The 21,776-nt window shown below is 44.6% G+C and overlaps 2 protein-coding genes across 5 annotated transcripts; one reads left to right on the forward strand and one right to left on the reverse strand.

Annotated features, from left to right (window-relative positions):
- Nucleotides 1-1,389: 1,389 nt before the first annotated feature.
- Nucleotides 1,390-2,485, reverse strand: LOC109782308 (uncharacterized). The gene is made up of 3 exons (XM_073503715.1): nt 2,475-2,485; nt 1,508-2,244; nt 1,390-1,403 (listed from the first exon to the last, which is right to left on the reverse strand). Exons 1-3 carry the CDS (start codon nt 2,483-2,485, stop codon nt 1,390-1,392), a joined length of 762 nt encoding a protein of 253 aa, XP_073359816.1.
- A 4,705-nt stretch (nt 2,486-7,190) lies between these two features.
- Nucleotides 7,191-16,125, forward strand: LOC109782309 (ABC transporter C family member 10). 4 transcript variants are annotated; one of them, XR_002237476.4, is made up of 14 exons: nt 7,191-7,589; nt 7,685-7,748; nt 7,849-9,893; nt 10,135-10,455; nt 10,532-10,618; nt 10,715-11,314; nt 11,403-11,567; nt 11,694-11,988; nt 13,151-13,365; nt 13,468-13,773; nt 14,182-14,245; nt 14,482-14,721; nt 14,836-15,039; nt 15,395-16,125. XR_002237476.4 is itself a non-coding variant. In XM_045231844.2 (14 exons), exons 3-14 carry the CDS (start codon nt 7,733-7,735, stop codon nt 14,943-14,945), a joined length of 4,464 nt encoding a protein of 1,487 aa, XP_045087779.1. In that variant the 5' UTR covers nt 7,191-7,348; nt 7,498-7,589; nt 7,685-7,732; the 3' UTR covers nt 14,946-15,354. The 4 variants fall into 4 exon arrangements, 3 of the variants coding, with proteins under 3 accessions (XP_045087779.1, XP_045087780.1, XP_020196501.1); XM_045231844.2 differs by lacking the exon at nt 15,395-16,125 and having other exon boundaries at nt 7,191-7,348; nt 7,498-7,589; nt 14,836-15,354; XM_045231845.2 differs by lacking the exon at nt 15,395-16,125 and having other exon boundaries at nt 7,191-7,370; nt 14,836-15,354.
- Nucleotides 16,126-21,776: the final 5,651 nt, after the last annotated feature.

Below are 21,776 nucleotides of genomic sequence, written 5' to 3' on the forward strand. Positions count from 1 at the left end.
TAAAATTTCCAACAAAAGATATGTACTCCTCACATCACATTTTTCCAACAAAATTTCCACAAGGATTAGAAATTTCTCAGAGGTTACCAACGGACACAACTTCTAATCATCACATTTTTCCTTTAGCACCGTCAGTAACCAAGACAAGTTGTGCTACAGGTTACAACATAAATCGCTACTGTACATGGTAAAATACAACAACTCTTCATGAGAACAGCACACCTTTAGATTGTGTTGAGGTTGGATTTTTTTTCCTTATCCTAACAGCAGATATATTTGAACATAATCATAGTTAAACATGCCGATGTCTCAAGAATCCAAACAAACACCAGATTTTTCGCCCTTCTGCATATGTTTCCACAACTCGGCATTGTTATTCACATACAGAAAAAGATAAGGCTCTTCAATCATATATGGTTTAAAAACATCAAAATAAGGCCATAAATGCTGATAACAGAGACATTGTTCCTACATTAGTAGGATTCTGTTAATCGCAAGTTGCCTTGTTCAAGTACAAACATCATATGCAATTTGATCCTAAACAGCATGCAGATTAAAGGGGAGGTAAATCCGATAATTATCACATTGTGTATATCCTTAGGGTGCAATGAGCCCATGTTCGACGGATCCAATCTACTCCCTCCGTTCCAAATTACTCGTCGTGTTTTTAGTTCAAATTTGAACTATATGCATAGCATAGACAAACTGCTGCCTAACCAAATTCAAAAGATTTGTGCGCGTTGCGTTGGGAGCCACCAATGAATTGGCCTAGCCACACAAAGATCCCAACTGAGCCAGCAAGGGAATTGTGCGTCAACTGTCTATTGGCATTATTCACTGGCCAGTGTGAAGTGCTGTGGCCCTGTTTCTTCCTTCCAATCAACGAACCGCAATGCGAGGAATCCGTAGTTCAGAATTTTTTGCCTTGATGTTCTTGGTCAATTCCTCGAAAGATTCAGGTATAGAGTGGTACTCATGAAACATGAGTCCTTTTGTCCTTCATAGGGGAAGAGAAGACAACCATAATGTTAGTATCGCACATGATAGATGCAAAGAAGAAAAATTAAGAAAAAACAGACTTACCACTCATGAGGATGGCAGTAGGTTAGAAGATGGTCGGCAATGGTGAAAGGGCGCACGGAGGGTCGGATCCTATCCTTCCCGTCATGTATTTGGCATGACACTGCTAGCCGCTCAGAGAAACCTGTCCTTATGGAGTGCACCACAACAGGGTCACGGCGCAAAGAGAAGTAAATGGAGTTGCTCTTCACAGAAGGGAGGTCCCTGGCTGAAACAGAGAGGGACCGATCCCTGCTGAGGAACAGCGCGTGGCCACCGAGGCAGTTCACTGGGATCAGCTCACCGCGGTCGATGTCCAACGCAAAGAGCTTATAGGCATTTTGCTGGAAGGGCTCCACGCCACAATGTTGTGCAGTTAAATGGTGGACGGCAAGCAGCACTCGCCCACCGGACTCTACGAGGAAGTAGTTGCATAGGCTCGGATTACCAAAATCATTTGGAACATGAGCAAGCACAGGATGTGGTGATCTCGGGTACAGCTGCATGATCTCTCTTGAGCCACCCATGGCGACGGTTGCGTAAAGCCTTCCTTGGAAGGGCAGGATGCTCCTAAGGAAGAGCCCTCGGTGGAGGACCTCCCAAGTTGGGCGGCCAGCCTCGGCGCCGATCACCACGCGCGTCCAGGGGAACCAGGCCACCACGGCAATGGAGGTCGCCGCGGACGACGCGCTGCAGACCGCGGCATTCATGTCAAGCAGAGAGTTGCGGTTCCTGACGGCGTCGTGGAACACAGGGACGAGGGACGGGAGGTCGACCACGACCCGCGTGAAGGGATGCAGCACCCGGACGGCGGCGGTGCGTTTGTTCAGAAGAATGATCAGTCCTTGGGTGAAGCCGACGATCCTGTGGCGCCGGAGCTCCGGCAGGCGGACGCGGAGGCGCCTGGCCGTCCGCGTGTGGAAGAAGCTGATCTCGCCGGCGTCGTCCGGGCGTACCCCGTCGCCGTCGCAGAGGGCGACCCAGCCGCGCGGCCAGAGGTCCGGTTTGCACAGGGTGGGGTCGCGCGCGTCGCTCGTGCAGCTGCGCCAGCCGGAGCAGACGGCCCGGAAGACGATGTAGTCCACCACGTCGTCGGCCAGCAGGCGGCTGGTGACGAGGTGAACTACATCGGTGGGGAGGGAAGCCCAGCCGCTTGCCTCAGTGGTCCGCCGGCGCCGTGGAACACTGAAGGAACGCCTTCTTTTTTTTCTTAATTTAATTAATCCACACAACGGAGCAGAGCTGGTGTGCCGTGCCGGCCCGCGTGCTGCGCCTCCAGGCCCAGGCACACCTAGCTACTAAACAGGCCGGCACGTTGGACCGTTTAGCACACTCAGCTGCATATTTTTCAGCAAACGGGCTGGTTTTTAAATTCCGAAAACAATAAACGGACTGTGCCGTGCCGGTCTGCGTACCCAACCTCCATGCTCAGTCACAGCCCTAGACGTGCCGCGTGTCGGGCACAACCCGTTTAGCCCGTGTCGTGCCTGGCCCATAGCGGGCCATGCCGGCGTGCTCACTGGTTGGCCTGGTTGGCCCGGCCCGTTTGGCCAGCTTTGCGCCGGAGGGGATGAAAATGTCACTCACTCAAATCCGCCCACCGCACACACGCCCGGACGTGTCCACACACAGCTTTGGACGGCCCTTGAGGCAGCCATACTCCTTAAATTTGAACCCTCAAATTTATGTCATTCATGTGATCATATAACACAAAATTCATCATAATTCAATAATTCAACAATGCAACAAAGCAAAAAAAAAAAACACGGCTCAACAATCCAAACATGCTAAAATAAAAATCAAGTCAGGGCCACGGCTGGCCAACTTGATGGATCACTCGTTGGACGTCATTTGTTGTCTTGACTAATACAACCTACACTATCTTAGAAGGTAAGTTACATCATACATGCATAGTTTTTCTAAAATATCTCCAATAAAAGTTCCATTTTCTACAATATACTTGTATGAATATTGTTGTGATGATGTTCCTTGCCGGTTAGCAACCACATCAGTGTGGTCTCGGATCTTCTCATGCATCCCGTACTACGGCGGCCGCTACTACTTGGACCCAGTGTGCTAGGGTTTCTCATGCCTCCCGTCGGTGTCGCCGTTGGTCTACCTCGTCTTTTGTGGTGTTAGGGCCATGGAGGTGCGGAGGATCCTAACCCTTGCCGGCGGGAGGGCTTCGTTTTTTAACGTTTTTTGAATTTTGTTAGGGTTTGTGTCCGGTTCAAAGATGTGAGGCGGCTGCTGCTCTTTGTAGATGGAATAAGGTTCTCCCCCACTACTAGGAAAAATCCTAGTAGTAGCGCGGGTTAAACAACTAGTAGTAGCGTGGGTGCCCGCGCTACTACTACGGCGCTACAGCTAACTCGTAGTAGTAGCGCGGTGCATCCCGCGCTACTAGTACGTGTGTTAGTAGTAGCGCGGATTCCACACACGCTACTACTAACTATCTGTAGCGCGTGTCTGTGACCCGCACTACTACTATTAATTTCAAAAAACAAAAAGAATCTCAACCCCGTGTGTGCTGTCAATGGTGTCAATGATTCGATCCAGCGACGACCGGGGTCGCCGGAGGTGCGGACGGGTAGCAGTAGACCAGATCCGGCGACGACTGTTACAGAGGGACCGGATCGAGTGCAGAGCAAGACGACGGTGCGAGGATCCTCTTCGCGGCCAAGGCAGAGAGGTCCTGGTTGGCCATGTCGACGACCTGCGCAGGCATGGGCATGGGAGGTGAGTAAAACCGGGGGGAGAGGGAGATGGAAAAGGAGAAACAAGGGAGAAAGGAAGGAGATGGAGGGTGCATCGGGGCTGGTCGCCGGTGGTGAGGTGCTCCGTCATGGTGGCATGGAGGCGAGGGCAAAGACGGACGAGCTCCTGGACGCCAGCGATGCGAGAAGGCAGACTCGTTGGGCGCCATGGAGGAGGAGATGTGCCTAGGCAGGAGCACCATGGGAGAGCCTATGGAGAGAGGAGGGAGACTGAGGGAGAGAGGAGGGATTCGGCCGAGGATATGGGGACTTCACCTACCTTGTACTTAGTAGTAGCGAGGGGTATAAACCCACGCTACTACATAGTAGTAGCGCGGGTTTATACCCCCCGCTAGTACTTTGGCATGTCTCAGGGGGGCACAGTAGAGACCACTTAGTAGTAGCGAGGGGTATAAACCCTCGCTACTAGTAAGCGTCTACCTATAAGCTTTTCCCTAGTAGTGCCCTCCTAGCCCCGTTCCGATGATGTTTCTAGCATCACCCGACAACATGTTGAGGTTTATCTCCGGCGGATCTCATGGGATTCGATCGGCCTTGGTCTTCAGTGGATCCACGTGGATCCGGTCCTCGTTTGTCTGTGTTCATGTGTCCACAGGTTGGATCCTTCCAATCTACGCTTTCTTCATTGGCGCTGGTTGTTGTTCTAGTGCGCTAGTCCTATGAGGCCATAACACGACGACTTCCTGACTGTCTACTACAACAAGGTTTGTCCGGCTCCGATGAGCGAGGGGCGATGACGGCGGCGTGCCTTTTGGCTTGCCCCAGTGCTTGTAGTCGTCGTTAGGTGGTCTACGGACCTGGCCTAGATGAATTTTTGTACTTCTGGTGTTCTTTATAGTACCTTGACAGTTGATGTATAGATCCATGCAAAAAAGAGTTGATGTATAGATCAAAAGTTTTCCTTAGAATTTTTTGTTGTTGTGATGAATAAAATAAAAATACGAGTGTTTTCACTAAAATAGTATTATATCGTTCTTTTGCACTAGCGGCCAGATATGTCAGCACCGGCCCACGGGATACCTGCTGCACTGATGCACCCAACTTCCGTTGCACCATTTAAAACGTTAGGGTTGCCTAAAAAATTTTAGGGGAATCTGGAATAAAAATATTTAGTATGTCAGCATTATCAATATATGTTGTCACAAAAATTCAAATCAAAATTTAAAGCATTGCTTGAGATACAAAAAATGAAAATTTTGTGCACCTGCAAAAAGAATGAAAAAATTGTAATCAATATGAGGTAATGGGCATATTCTCACCCAAACTTATATTATATGCTATTCACCGTCGGATTTGTCATTTTTATATCTAATTTACATTTTGAATTTTATGATAGTATAGAAGTGTCAACGTGCTAGGGCGTTTTGGTGCCCAGGCTCATCTGCACCCGGTTAAAAAAATAGTAAAAAATTCAAAATAAATTCAAAAAATTCCAGATAAAATTTTGTGTAGTAGACAATTTGATGCGTGAGGCCCACTCCAAATTTTAAGTCATTTGGACATATGAGCAGCTCTCAGAGAAAAAGACAAATCGGGCCAAAACAGTACATGAACAGTAAGCATTTTTACAGACCCCCAATTTGTCTTTTTTGCCGAGAGCTGCTCATATGTCCAAATGACTTGAAATTTGGAATGGGCCTCATGCATCAAATTTTCTACCACACAAAATTTATTTGGAATTTTTTGAATTTTTTTAGTATTTGTTTTGATTTTTTTCGTCGACGCGGGTGCAGATGAGCTCGGGTGCAGAAATTGATTTTCGATCCAATACCGGCTACCAAATATTTTGATACCTCGCTGGAGCTGCACACCTATGCGAATGTACATGATAGATTGTCAGATTTTTTTTTACTTTTCTCATTAGCGTAGTGGGCCCATTTGGTTGGTGACTAACTTTGTCATAGTTTGTCACACAATTTCGATCACATTCGCCTTACTTGATGTGTCTAAAAAATTTGGCCACGCTTTGATTTGTCTTAGAAAATCTTGCCACACTTTTTATATGTGCAACATATGGAGCTTATTTCTCACCCTTTTTTTTTGCATTTTGCGTTGATAGAACCAAATACCAACCTAGTCTGACCAAACTTGCTTAACTCGAGTTGACAAAATGTGACAAAGTATGTCTAGAAACCAAACAACCCTTGTAGTGTTACCACCTACCTACCGTGGAAAGTGCACGACTGGTGAGCTCGTCTGACTGTCACAAACCAATTATTGTCACGTACTATTGCGCATGGCCTTCCTAACTGATGTGGAACCAATGTGATTTATCAAAACGATCAAATATTTGTGTCTTTATTATTAATTATACGATTATTACGTCTGATGTTTCTACTCCACTAGCCCATAAATGGATAATTAAGTTGTATAACACACCCCGCAGTACAGGCTTCAACTTGTACAGGTTCAACCCATACCCATCCTGTACGAAATTCATGCATTTTTATGTGAAATTTTCTGCACGTGTGACCAGAGAATGATTGGATGACCAGCTGAACATTCTCCTTGGAGGTCCCATTTTGGTTGGCAGAAAGTTGGTAGCATGGCGTTTGTTCGCTTGTGAGAAAAGGAGATCGGTTCTTTAGAGAAGGCACCTAAGTAGATGCAGAGAAGTTTCATCCGATCCCTTATCTAGGTAGGAGTAGGAAAGAAGACTTGCGAAACTTGTTCGCTAGGGGCCAAAGGGGCAGGTGGAGAAAGAAAAGGTGGCCAATATTTTACACTGGCTAGCTCCAGAGGCACTGTCGATGTCCAACCGTCAGAGGGAATTCTATAGCGTCCTCGCCATCCACGCCTGAATTAAGAAAACGGAGCCTAGCTACTACTTTACTTTGCCTACAACTCTGGTACGTACGTACTACGACCCAATCCAAAACAAGTCGATGTGGAGGGCAGATTTGAACTGGCGTACTACAAAAAGAAAGCAGGAGGCACGCATGCATGCATGCATGTGTGACCAAAAATATTATTAGGACAAACCAATTTTTTGTTTCCCCTCACGCAATTGCGACCAAGGGGAAGACTAGTCCCTTGATCTCCGTTTATGATACCGTGCATTCGTCTCCCCTCTGCTCCAAGGGTAATCTGGGATGGGTGCCTCGTTCCCGACTTGTAAACTTGGAAGGGGTACGTGCCTATCGGGGAGGATGACGGCGCTTCACTTCGGCGTAGATTCCTGTTAGCTTCTCGGGGCGGCGATGTCTGGTGCCAGATTCCTTGAATTAATTTAACAGCCATGACTAACTTCGGGGCACTCGCCCTTAAGACGCACGTGCCTAAAGACTTTCCGGCTGAGGTCGACCAGGTAAGGCCAGCCCGGGTATAGTAGCAGCGACAACAACGCGTCAGCTGCTCTTTCCGACCCAAGAGATGCCCCCAACAATTTGTACTACCGCCTGCTTAAACAGATTCTTTGAGCGCCGAGCTCTGCGCAGCCTACCTCTTGGACGGCCCGTCGGTCCGTTTCTTCCTTCGTCAAGCTCACTTCCGAGCGGCAGTCTGCTAGAGAGGTGAACCCTTTCTGCTAGAGGGGTAACACTTTGCACCATTGCTTGTTTCCTCCAGGAAAATACGACTAGTTTTCTCTGCCGGTCGACGATCACTGACGATTAGTAGCTTCCCCTTTGGATTTTGTGTGTGACTCCTTTTTTGTTCCCAGCGAGCACTGAGATGAGATTCCTGTGTGTCCCTCCCTTCCCCTAGTAGTCCTAGAATGATTTCATCCCATTTGGACTCCACGATGTTGCTCCAGTACGACTACCGTATATCTGTTCTTTTTCTGCTCCTCCATGAAACAGAGTGTCTCTTCTTCTGTCTAACCTGTTTCGTGTTCATGGCTGGCGCAGGGCAGAAACGGGAGCTACTGATCCACCTCCAACCACCACCAGACGGGGATGGGTTCCCTCACAAGTAAACTCTCTCATCGGCTTCTTCACGCTGCATCGCTTTCTGCAGCCAACTGAAATCTGGGAACGCCATCTGACTCCAACACTCTGTAACCACATTTCAGGTTCTTCCTGGGTGACGAGCTTGTGTGGGAGCCCGATATGCTCCGGCCAAGACGCCACCTCATGCGCTTTGAAGCAAATGTTCGACTCCTCCACCTGCACCAACCATCTGGTGGCCACCGGCATCGCCGCGCTGCTCGTGCTCGCGCTCGCACTCCAGGTGCTTGTGAAAATTCCGCACAGCAGAGCGTCTGCGCGGCAGCTCGTCACGCTCGGCTCACCGCTGCACCTCTCTGCCGTGGTGTTCACCGGCTGCTTGGGTTTGGTTTATCTTGGGCTAGGACTCTGGATGCTGGGGAGTGACTTCAGTCAGGATGCCTCTGTTGTTCACCTTCCACATTGGTGGCTTGTGACGTCATCTCAGGGTCTGAATCTGATCCTTACCAGCTTGGCTTTCAGCATCAGGCCTCGCTTTCTTGGCGCAGGATTCGTCAGGTCTTGGCCGGTCTTGCTGACCGTCTATGCAGCATTCGTTTGTTGCTCTTCAGTTGTTGTTATTGTTGCAGAGAAGATGATCACCGTCAAGGGCTGTTTGGATGTTCTGTACTTTCCAGGTGCAGTGGTCCTCCTCATTTATGGCATTCGGCACAGCCATGACGAAGAGGGCTATGGAGAAAGTGGCAATGGTTTATACAAGCCCCTCAACACGGACACAGACGGTGAGGCAGCTGATTCTGAGGCTCATCAGGTCACTCCCTTTGCTACTGCTGGTTTTTTCAGTGAGATGTCGTTTTGGTGGTTGAATCCTCTGATGAAGAAGGGCTATGAGAATCCCCTTGAGGACAAAGACATGCTTCTTTTAGGCGCCACAGATCGAGCGCAAAACCAGTACTCGATGCTCATGGAGAAGCTGAATTGCAGGAAGCAGTCGCCGGCGCACGCCACACCATCATTCTTCTGGACTATTGTTTCTTGTCACAAGCGTGCCGTCGTGGTCTCGGGTTTCTTTGCTTTGCTCAAGGTTCTCACCTTATCCACTGGCCCAGTAATTCTCAAGGCATTCATCAATGTATCACTTGGGAAAGGGACCTTTAAATACGAAAGCTATGCGCTGGCTGCATTATTGTTCGTCTGCAAATGCTGTGAATCATTGTCGGAGAGACAGTGGTATTTCCGCACTCGGAGATTAGGACTGCAGGTGAGGTCACTCCTGTCAGCAGCTATTTATAAGAAACAACAGAAGCTATCAAACTCCGCAAAAATGAAGCACTCTTCTGGACAAATTATGAACTATGTGACCGTCGATGCCTATCGGATTGGGGAATTCCCATATTGGTTCCATCAAACATGGACAACAATTGTTCAGCTTTGCATTGCTCTGGCAATTCTATACAATGCGGTTGGTGCTGCAATGATTTCATCATTGGTTGTCATCATTCTCACTGTACTCTGCAATGCTCCACTGGCCAGATTCCAACACAAATTTCAGAGTAAACTTATGGAAGCACAAGATGTGAGATTGAAGGCCATGTCTGAGTCACTAGTTCATATGAAGGTCTTGAAACTTTATGCATGGGAAGGCCACTTCAAGAAGGTCATCGAGGGGTTGAGGGAAGTTGAGTACAAGTGGTTGTCAGCATTCCAGCTTTGGAGGGCATACAACAGTTTCTTGTTCTGGGCTTCTCCTGCTTTGGTTTCTGTGGCAACCTTTGTAACATGCTATCTTTTGAAAATCCCTCTTGATGCTAGCAATGTATTCACCTTTGTGGCAACTCTACGTCTCGTGCAAGACCCAGTTAGGACGATACCGGATGTTATTGCTGTTGTGATACAAGCTAAGGTTGCTTTCACTCGGATATCAAAGTTCCTTGATGCACCTGAGCTAAACGAGCAAGTTAGGAAGAAATATTATGGTGGCATTGATTACCCTATAGCGATGAATTCGTGTAGCTTCTCGTGGGATGAGAATACATCAAAACAAACTCTAAAGAATATAAATCTCGCAGTCAAAGCTGGAGAAAAGGTTGCAATTTGTGGAGAGGTTGGATCAGGAAAGTCGACACTTTTGGCGGCTGTACTCGGAGAGGTCCCCAAAACTGAAGGCACGGTATGTTTTTTTCTTACTAACTTCATCTTCTAATGAAATAGCTGCCATACTCAGAATTTAGACATTTATACATGTTTAAGATAAACATAGCCTGTTGACAACAGTGTCAAGTTCCGTTTGCAAAGTTGTCGTGAGAATTATATATGGTTGACAATATTTGCCAACATGAAGTATGTTCATCAATTCATTTTTTTCCTAACAACTTAATATACAATTATTTATCTTCGGATAAACATTTCAGATCCAAGTCTGTGGGAAAATAGCATATATTTCTCAGAATGCATGGATCCAAACAGGAACTGTGCAAGACAATATTCTCTTTGGATCGTCGATGGACAAGCAAAGATACCACAACACACTTGCGAGGTGCTCATTGGTCAAGGACCTTGAATTGTTGCCATATGGAGATTGTACTCAAATTGGAGAGAGAGGAGTAAATCTTAGTGGTGGTCAGAAGCAGCGCGTCCAGCTTGCTCGTGCACTATACCAAAATGCAGACATCTATCTTCTTGATGACCCTTTCAGTGCTGTTGATGCCCATACAGCCACAAGTCTCTTCAATGTAAGGATCATATTTATCAGATGCAGATTATATTACTATTTGTTTCTGAACGGTTTTACAAAACTCTTTTCTACAGGAATATGTCATGAGTGCCCTATCAGACAAGACCGTTCTTCTGGTGACTCACCAAGTGGATTTTCTACCTGTATTTGACTCCATTTTGGTATCTCTCTCCACTTCAAAAAAGTCACCATATGATGATATTTATCTGTAATTAGCTTTATTTATTTGTTGATGTCATCTAAATGATTCTTGGCAGTTAATGTCAGATGGACAGGTTATTCGGTCTGCACCTTATCAAGATCTATTGGCAGATTGTGAAGAATTTAAAGACCTTGTAAATGCCCATAAAGATACTATGGGTGTTTCGCATCGTAAGAACAACATACCCCATCAAAGATCTAAGGAAGTATCAATAAAGGAGACAGATGGTATTCATGGAAGTAGATATACAGAGTCTGTGAAGCTATCACCGGCATATCAACTAATCAAGAAAGAGGAAAGAGAAACTGGGGATGCAGTTTTCAAGTCTTATATGCTTTACCTGCGCCAGAAGAAAGGCTTCCTGTATTTCTTCTTGTGTATGATTTCTCACATAATTTTCGTAGCTGGGCAGATACTACAGAATTCATGGATGGCTGCTAATGTCCAAAATCCTCATGTTAGCACACTGAAGTTTATTTCTGTGTACATTATTATCGGAGCTTGCACAATGATCTTCTTGCTATCAAGATCTTTAACAGTCGTTGCTCTTGGGATCCAGTCATCAAGATCCTTATTTTCCCAGCTACTCAATTCATTGTTCCGTGCACCAATGTCCTTTTTTGATTCTACACCTCTAGGAAGGGTTCTTAGCCGGGTAAGAGTTCTTAAACGAATGGTGATACAACAAGTTACAGAGATTTTCTCATGAGGGATTAACTTGTTCCCTTTTCCTTCTAATGCAGGTCTCTTCAGATTTGAGTATCGTTGACCTTGATATTCCATTTGCATTAGTGGTTAGCCTTGGTACCAGCTTAAATGCATGTAGCAATCTAGGGGTATTGGCTGTTGTTACATGGCAAGTTCTGTTTGTATCCGTGCCAATGATAGTTTTGGCAATTAAGTTGCAGGTAATTGGTATGACTTTGTTACTTTATGGCTAATCCTCATTTCTTTGATTATTTGATTTCATTCACACTTCATCGTTTTGCACTCAAAGTTTTAATAAGTGAAGCCTGTTGTGTTTGGTCATGCAGAGGTACTATCTAGCATCGGCCAAGGAATTAATGCGGATCAATGGTACTACAAAGTCTGCCCTAGCGAGTCACTTAGGTGAATCGATTGCAGGGGCTATAACGATAAGGGCCTTTGAGGGAGAAGGTCGTTTCTTTGCTAAAAATTTGGATCTTGTTGACAAGAATGCCAGCCCATATTTCTGTAATTTTGCAGCAACTGAATGGTTGATTCAACGTATAGAAATAATGAGCGCCGTAGTTCTTTCTTCTTCCGCCTTTGTCATGGCTCTTCTTCCTCAAGAAACTTTTAGCCCTGGTAAGCAATTATATGAGCACCACGTTGCTTCAAATAAGCTTTTGCTACGAGAACATACTTGATACTCCCTCCATTCTGGAATAGATAACGTTTTAGGCATGACATGGGTCTCCAACAAACTAATTTGACCACTACATACTATGAAAATAATATTGACGAAAAATCCAATGATAGTATTTTGACCTTACCAGTCCAAATACCTTTTTTATATACAATAGTAAAGTTTTTTAAAAAAATTGCGGGGAAAACTTTCAATCTATTCATCATCTGTCATGGTAGTACAGAGAACATCAGAAGTAACAAAAATTACAACCAGGTATGTGGATCATCTAGCCACGACTACAAGCACTAGAGCGAGACAAAGGTGCACCGCTGTCATTGCCCTTCCTCACCGGAGCCAGGCAAACGTTGTTGTAGTAGCGGTCAGGAAGTAGTGGTATTAAGGCTCCACAAGACCAGCGCAGCAGAACAACAAACATCGCAAAAAAAGAGAAGCGCGGATCAGAAAGATCAAACCTATAGACACACGGCCAGAGACATGCGAAGATTGGATCCAAACAGATCCACATGCCCTCCGACGATGGTAGACACAACATCAAGATGGGGATCGAACATGTGAGATATTATTCCTACTAGGGGACATCGCCACCGCCGCACAGTCCTAACCGAGACGCTGAACCAAACAAGAATGAGAGGGGGATCCCTCCCACTGGCACGGGGTCGGGATTCTCTGCACCTCCACGGCCCAAAGGCCATTGGAGGCAACACGGACCGGCCGCCGCGGCGACGCGAGAAGGAGAAACCCTAGTCGCCTGGGAGTAGCTTCTTGGGGTGGAGGAAAGGAAAGATGCCTAAAGTGTGGAAAGTTTGATTGAATGCCTTCTAGAATGTTACACTCCGAGGTAGTAATGTTTATTATTGCAAGAAAATTATATTTACCGCCCTCGGTTGGGCAGAACATTATGAACATAAAACTCCGTACATTTCTCAAGCCACCACATGCTCTGATGATTTTATGGATAAGTTTGTATTCTTATGAAGATGCAATTCTAGTCCTAATGCTTATGCGCCGGAGTTAACTAAATAAAGTATTTGATACCATTCAGTTTGTGCCATTACAAATATTAGCACTAATTAGTTCCTTGCTTTCATACTTGCACAGGTTTTGTGGGAATGGCATTGTCCTATGGTCTTTCGCTAAATACATCATTTGTTTCCTTTACTCAAAGCCAGTGCAACCTTGGGAATCAAATAATCTCGGTGGAACGGGTGAGCCAATACATGGACATACCAAGTCAAGCAGCAGAAGTCATTGAAGACAATCGACCATTACCAGATTGGCCCCAAAATGGCAATGTGGAGATTAGGCATTTGAAGGTAATCAAATGTAAATACTTACACATAAACCTTACAAGGTAAAATAAAATCCTACCTATTAACACTTGTGACAATGTATGTGATGGATTTTCATTTTAACAGATCAGGTATAGGATAGATGCTCCCCTTGTACTACATGGAATCACTTGCAATTTTGAAGGTGGAGATAAGATTGGTATAGTTGGTCGAACAGGAAGTGGCAAGACAACGTTAATTGGTGCATTGTTTCGCCTTGTTGAACCTGATGAAGGGAAAATATTTATAGACTCTGTGGATATCAGTATGATAGGCTTACATGATCTGCGGTCGCGTTTGGGTATCATTCCACAAGATCCAACACTTTTTCAGGGTACAATAAGATACAATCTAGATCCTCTTGGGCAATTCTCAGATGAAAAAATATGGGAGGTAAGATTCTACACAGCTAACTATGTTGTTTTTCCTCATCTTACGCAATGATAAAATAGGATTGTGATGACAAGGTATGACACCGAAAGAACCTGATGCAATGTTTAATCATGAGGTCATCCTCTTTTAGTACTATGGCAATTCAGCTTGATTACTTTGACATATACCTAACGATTTCAGAAAGTTCAGCACATTAACAAAATGGGTGAATAAATTTAATTAGAGGAATCTCAAATGACAAGTTGCATTTCTCATAAGAACTAGATTCCCTAGGAGGAACTAGACAACTTTTCACTTATGGAAGAAATTGGCACCCGAATTTGACTTGAGGAGAACTCAGATGTGGGTGATGACCTCCCAGTCTCCCACCAACTGAAGTGGTTACTCCATTTATTATTGTGCTTGCAGGTTCTTGCCAAATGTCAACTTCTTGAAGCTGTCCAGGAGAAGGAACAGGGACTGGATTCACATGGTAGGAAACTTCACTTTCATCTATACTTTGGTTTCTGGAGTTCATCTTTTGAAACTAATAGTGTGTAAACAGAAAAGCTCTAATCATTTCAAGAATTCAAAATAGGTGTGAAAATACATGTGCCAATAAATATGTCAAATTGTTAGTAGTCATATGCGTATTAGCTATATCCTTGTGGTAGCATGATGTTTGGTATTATCGCATCCATAGTACTGATCAAGATCCTGTCATAATAGTTGTGGAAAGTGGGTCAAACTGGAGCATGGGCCAAAGGCAGCTCTTCTGCCTGGGACGCGCACTTCTGAGAAGGTGTCGTATCTTAGTTCTTGATGAAGCCACAGCGTCTATAGACAATGCAACAGATGTTCTCCTTCAGAAGACGATCCGGACAGAATTCAAATATTGCACTGTTATTACAGTTGCCCACCGTATACCAACAGTTATGGACTGCGATATGGTACTTGCAATGAGCGACGGTATGTTTCTCTTGCCGGCAAATTATAAGCAATGTAATGTTTGTTTTTTGGTGAGGATGTCAAATTGATAGTGGATATGTCCCATACTGATGAGCTATATATGAATACTTCCAGGGAAAGTAGTGGAGTTTGACAAACCTGCAAAGCTCATGGAAACTGAAGGGTCTCTCTTCCGCGAGCTGGTCAAGGAGTATTGGTCATACACTTCGAACACAAATATCTAGAAGAGATTATCTCGAAGTATTGGGCTATCTCTTGCTACAACAAATTCTATGCAGTATCATGGTGGGCCATCGCTGCCCTTTGGAATTGATGAAGGTAAACAGAGTAGATTCCTGAAGATTTCCTTGCCCCAGTAAACGGGAAGGACTAAATCTGTGACCCTGCCAACCGTACGGAATTGTAAGGCTCATAGTATCATTAGCATGGTCATAGTAGCTCATCAAACTTGAGCATATGTGTCTACTTACAATGTTATGGTAGAATCTTTTCCTGATTAGCTAGTGCATGTATTCACTTGCGCGTCGTTTATGCTGAATGCATCGACTACGGACGAGGTTTCATGCGATTGGTTTTGGTTGTATATGATTTGATGTACTTCTCCAATGAAATTCAGCTTCCTTTTCTTGTTAACAGCTGCCTATTTATATTGCGATGTACAAAAACATTTCAGCAGGCATTCGAAAGAAACCAGAGCTGGCAAGCAGCGCAGCTCCTCTGTCAAATCTAACCGCGCTTCCTTACTGAAACACTACCTCACTTCATGGCCTGCTGGATTCGCCGAGGTGGGAAATCAGCCGATCAATTGCAGTCACTGACATGTTGTTTAGTAGCTGTTCCTCTAGTACATTATCTGCAGAGACAACTACTGCTTCAGCAATCTGAGCCGAGATGTTTGAAAGAGAACCATTGGTGCTGTACATTAACAACACAAGAGCTTTCATCCGGAAGCAATTAGGTCCTTCAGTTATTGTCTTGAAATTTCTTTAGCGATCTAACCGTCGCTGCACTTTGGAGTTGCTGAAGCTAAACGGAGTAAATTCCTGAAGATTTCCTTGCTCCAATAAATGGGAGGGACTTCAGATCTGCAATCCTGCTGACCATACTGATTTGTATGGTTAAATGGAATTGCTTTTGTGGTTAAGAACTGCCAATTTATATTGCGATGTAAGGTTTGTTTGTACACTGTATTTTCTTTTACTTTCTTTTAGCTTTCTCTAAACCTTGGAACGCTACATGTTGTGTTTTCATTAATCCAATGGAACCATGGAGCGCCTCCCTGATAATCTAAAAAAAACATGATCTGTTTGAGATAGGAACTGGGGGCGGTAGTATAGATGGGGATCCAATACGTTCCCAGTGTGCTGCTGTTTAATTTATGGCTATGAGGAAAGTTTCAAGTGAAGGCTATATGTAATTCACCAAAAGGGAAGATGGTCAAGTTATTCCCTGTTAAATTAAATGGTAAAATAAATTAGGTTTTGGTTTGATTTAATGAAATGAGGGTCATTCCAAAATTAATGGAATAATTATTGTAGCTTCCTAATAATATTGGAAGGCCAAATATAGGTTTTGAAGAGAGTTCACCGTGTGACATCCTCAATTTCAAATAGTTTACAAATCTATTCATTTTATTGAATTGCATTTTAGTTAGGGTTTGCATTTAACTGATATTGAGGGTTTAATTCAACCTCATTTGAAGTTAAAGCACGATGACATGAGGACATGATACCATTTTGATGTACAAATGATATCATGATGCTGCAAAAAGAAATAACAATCATATTTAAATATGTCATTACTCTGGGTTGTCACAATATTACTCGTAGCACCAGAAAGAAGATAACATAGAGTAACATGCAATGCCTTGAGATATAAATATTTGTAGGTTGATATTCTACTGGCAAATGTATCAGATGTGTAATACCTTGGACACGACCATGCAGCCATCAGGCACAAGCAAAGTTTTAAATAACAAGCTATGACAAATAGCAGTAGAAGCGAACATTAACCAATCGAGATGACCATGGCCAAAGGAGTGAGAACCAAAGCTCAACAAGTACCCCCTAAAGTGATCTAAAACATCTTATATTTATTTACAGTTAAACTAAGTTTTTCAAAGGAAACTGTAGGGGAGATCTCAACAGTAAATTTTTATTAATAAGAGAAATATATATAAGGGGGTATTTACATCGATAAGAAATATGAGGTGCTTGACTATGTGATCTTAAGAATTTGACGTTAGGCTTTTCCCGATTAGGAGTTTATAAAGGCTCTTGCCTTTTAGCTTGCGGAGGTAGAGTAGGTTTGAAGTATCACGTTTTGTATTGATGGCTTAGGCCCAAAGTTTGTATGGAGATATAGACTCAAGCATGGTCCTTGTCATTTTATAGGTATCTGATTCTTTCTCTCCGCCACACCATTTTGTTGAGGGACATATGTGGCGATATATTGGTGTTTGATCCGCTCATCACCCAAGAACTCATCCATAGTACAATTCTTAAACTCGGTGTCATTGTCACTTTAGATAGGGAAGATCTCTTGATTATGTTACATTGAGCTTCCTTGGCAAACATTAATCAAGTTGAAGGAAAAGTGCCCTAGAGGCAATAATAAATTTATTATTTATTTCCTTATATCATGATAAATGTTTATTATTCATGCTAGAATTGTATTAACCGGAAACATAATACTTGTGTGAATACATAGACAAACAGAGTGTCACTAGTATGCCTCTACTTGGCTAACTCGTTGATCAAACATGGTTATGTTTCCTAGCCATTGACATGAGTTGTCATTTGATTAACGAGATCACATCATTAGGAGAATGATGTGATTGACTTGACCCATTCCGTTAGCTTAGCACTTGATCGTTTAGTATTCTGCTATTGCTTTCTTCATGACTTATACATGTTCCTGTGACTATGAGATTATGCAACTCCCGTTTACCGGAGGAACACTTTGTGTGCTACCAAACGTTACAACGTAAATGGGTGATCATAAAGGTGCTCTACAGGTGTCTCCAAAGGTACTTGTTGGGTTGGCGTATTTCGAGATTAGGATTTGTCACTCCGATTGTCGGAGAGGTATCTCTGGGCCCACTCGGTAATGCACATCACTATAAGCCTTGCAAGCATTGTAACTAATGAGTTAGTTGCGGGATGATGCATTACGGAACGAGTAAAGAGACTTGCCGGTAACGGGATTGCCCTAGGTATTGAGATACCGACGATCGAATCTCGGGCAAGTAACATACCGATGACAAAGGGAACAACGTATGTTGTTATGCGGTTTGATCGATAAAGATCTTCGTAGAATATGTGGGAGCCAACTGAGCATCAAGGTTCCGCTATTGGTTATTGACCAGAGACGTGTCTCGGTCATGTCTACATAGTTCTCGAACCCGTAGGGTCCGCACGCTTAAAGTTCGATGACGGTTATATTATGAGTTTATATGTTTTGATGTACCGAAGGTTGTTCGGAGTCCCGGATGTGATCACGGACATGACGAGGAGTCTCGAAATGGTCGAGACGTAAAGATCGATATATTGGACGACTATGTTCGGACACCGGAATGATTTCGGGGAGTTTCGGGCATATACCGGAGTACCGGGGGGGGGGGGGGGGGGTTACCGGAACCCCCCGGGGAGACTAATGGGCCTATTGGACCCTAGTGTAGAAGAGGAGGGGCGGCCAAGGGCAGCCGCGCACCCCCTTGCCCCCAGTCCGAATTGGACAAGGAGGGGGGCGGCGCCCCCCTTTCCTTTCCCCCTCTCTCTCCCTCCCTCTCCTCTCCTACTCCCACTTGGAAGGGGGGAGTCCTACTCCCGGTGGGAGTAGGACTCCTCATGGGGCGCGCCTAGGGTGGCCGGCCCCCTCCCCCTCCTCCACTCCTTTATATACGGGGAGGGAGGCACCCCTTGGAGACACAACAATTGATCTCTTGGATCTCTTAGCCGTGTGCGGTGCCCCCCTCCACCATAATCCACCTCGATAATATCGTAGCAGTGCTTAGGCGAAGCCCTGCGCCGGTAGAACATCATCATCGTCACCACGCCGTTGTGCTGATGGAACTCTCCCTCAAAGCTCGGCTGGATCGGAGTTCGAGGGACGTCATCGAGTTGAACGTGTGCAGAACTCGGAGGTGTCGTGTGTTCGGTACTTGATCGGTCGGATCGTGAAGACGTACGACTACATCAACCGCGTTGTGCTAACGCTTCCGCTTTCGGTCTACGAGGGTACGTGGACACACTCTCCCCTCTTGTTGCTATGCATCACCATGATCCTGTGTGTGCGTAGGAATTTTTTTGAAATTACTACGTTCCCCAACAGTGGCATCCGAGCCAGGTTTTATGCGTAGATGTTATATGCACGAGTACAACACAAGTGAGTTGTGGGCGATACAAGTCATACTGCTTACCAGCATGTCATACTTTGGTTCGGCGGTATTGTTGGATGAAGCGGCCCGGACCGACATTACGCGTATGCTTACGTGAGACTGGTTCTACCGACGTGTTTTGCACACAGGTGGCTGGCGGGTGTCAGTTTCTCCAACTTTAGTTGAACCGAGTGTGGCTACGCCCGGTCCTTGAGAAGGTTAAAACAATGCTAACTTGACGAACTATCGGTGTGCTTTTGATGCGTAGGTAAGAACGGTTCTTGCTCAGCTCGTAGCAGCCACGTAAAACTTGCAACAACAAAGTAGAGGACGTCTAACTTGTTTTTGCAGGGCATGTTGTGATGTGATATGGTCAAGGCATGATGCTAAATTTTATTGTATGAGATGATCATGTTTTGTAACCGAGTTATCGGCAACTGGCAGGAGCCATATGGTTGTCGCTTTATTGTATGCAATGCAATCGCCCTGTAATGCTTTACTTTATCACTAAGCGGCAGTGATAGTCGTAGAAGCATAAGTTGGCGAGACGACAACGATGCTACGATGGAGATCAAGGTGTCGCGCCGGTGACGATGGTGATCATGACGGTGCTTTGGAGATGGAGATCACAAGCACAAGATGATGATAGCCATATCATATCACTTATATTGATTGCATGTGATGTTTATCTTTTATGCACCTTATCTTGCTTTGATTGACGGTAGCATTATAAGATGATCTCTCACTAAATTTCAAGGTATAAGTGTTCTCCCTGAGTATTCACCGTTGCGAAAGTTCTTCGTGCTGAGACACCACGTGATGATCGGGTGTGATAGGCTCTATGTTCAAATACAACGGGTGCAAAACAGTTGCACACGCGGAATACTCAGGTTAAACTTGACGAGCCTAGCATATGCAGATATGGCCTCGGAACACTGAGACCGAAAGGTCGAGCATGAATCATATAGTAGATATGATCAACATGGTGATGTTCACCATTGAAACTACTCCATCTCACGTGATGATCGGACATGGTTTAGTTGATTTGGATCATGTGATCACTTAGAGGATTAGAGGGATGTCTATCTAAGTGGGAGTTCTTAAGTAATATGATTAATTGAACTTAAATTTATCATGAACTTAGTACCTGATAGTATTTTACTTGTCTATGTTGATTGTAGATAGATGGCCCGTGCTGTTGTTCCGTTGAATTTTAATGCGTTCCTTGAGAAAGCAAAGTTGAAAGATGATGGTAGCAATTACACGGACTGGGTCGGTAACTTGAGGATTATCCTCATTGCTGCACAGAAGAATTACGTCCTGGAAGCACCGCTAGGTGCCAGACCTGCTGCAGGAGCAACACGAGATGTTATGAACGTCTAGCAGAGCAAAGATGATGACTACTTGATAGTTCAGTGTGCCATGCTTTACGGCTTAGAACCGGGACTTCAACGACGTTTTGAACGTCATGGAGCATATGAGATGTTCCAGGAGTTGAAGTTAATATTTCAAGCAAATGCCCGGATTGAGAGATATGAAGTCTCCAATAAGTTCTACAGCTGCAAGATGGAGGAGAATAGTTCTGTCGGTGAGCATATACTCAGAATGTCTGGGTATAACAATCACTTGATTCAACTGGGAGTTAATCTTCCGGATGATAGCGTCATTGACAGAATCTTCAATCACTGCCACCAAGCTACAAGAGCTTCATGATGAACTATAACATGCAAGGGATGGATAAGACGATTCCCGAGCTCTTCGCAATGCTAAAGGCTGCGGAGGTAGAAATCAAGAAGGAGCATCAAGTGTTGATGATCAACAAGACCATTAGTTTCAAGAAAAAGGGCAAAGGGAAGAAGAAGGGGAACTTCAAGAAGAACAACAAACAAGTTGCTTCTCAGGAGAAGAAACCCAAGTCTGGACCTAAGCCTGAGACTGAGTGCTTCTACTGCAAACAGACTGGTCACTGGAAGCGGAACTGCCCAAGTATTTGGCGGATAAGAAGGATGGCAAGGTGAACAAAGGTATATGTGATATACATGTTATTGATGTGTACCTTACTAATGCTCGCAGTAGCACCTGGGTATTTGATACTGGTTCTGTTGCTAATATTTGCAACTCGAAACAGGGACTACGGATAGCGAAGATTGGCTAAGGACGAGGTGACAATGCGCGTGGGAAATGGTTCCAAAGTCAATGTGATCACGGTCGGCACGCTACCTCTACATCTACCTTTGGGATTAGTTTTAGACCTAAATAATTGTTATTTGGTGCCAGCGTTGAGCATGAACATTATATCTGGATCTTGTTTGATGCGGGACGGTTATTCATTTAAATCAGAGAATAGTGGTTGTTCTATTTATATGAGTAATATCTTTTATGGTCATGCACCCTTGAAGAGTGGTCTATTTTTGTTTAATCTCGATAGTAGTGATACACATATTCTTAATATTGAAGCCAAAAGATGCAGAGTTGATAATGATAGTGCTACTTATTTGTGGCACTGCCGTTTAGGTCATATTGGTGTAAAGCTCATGAAGAAACTCCATACTGATGGACTTTTGGAACCACTTGATTATGAATCACTTGGTACTTGCGAACCGTGCCTCATGGGCAAGATGACTAAAACGCCGTTCTCCGGAACTATGGAGCGAGCAACAGATTTGTTGGAAATCAT

Source organism: Aegilops tauschii, chromosome 7, assembly GCF_002575655.3.
Source record: "Aegilops tauschii subsp. strangulata cultivar AL8/78 chromosome 7, Aet v6.0, whole genome shotgun sequence".
In the NCBI taxonomy this organism is placed as follows: Eukaryota; Viridiplantae; Streptophyta; class Magnoliopsida; order Poales; family Poaceae; genus Aegilops; species Aegilops tauschii.

What these genes read in the sequence shown, in the direction of transcription:
- LOC109782309 (XM_045231845.2), top strand. An exon ending in CAGCCACAAGTCTCTTCAAT is followed by an intron (nt 10,456 to 10,531) that starts GTAAGGATCATA and finishes TCTTTTCTACAG; the next exon opens with GAATATGTCATGAGTGCCCT. An exon ending in TCAAGAAACTTTTAGCCCTG is followed by an intron (nt 11,989 to 13,150) that starts GTAAGCAATTAT and finishes ATACTTGCACAG; the next exon opens with GTTTTGTGGGAATGGCATTG.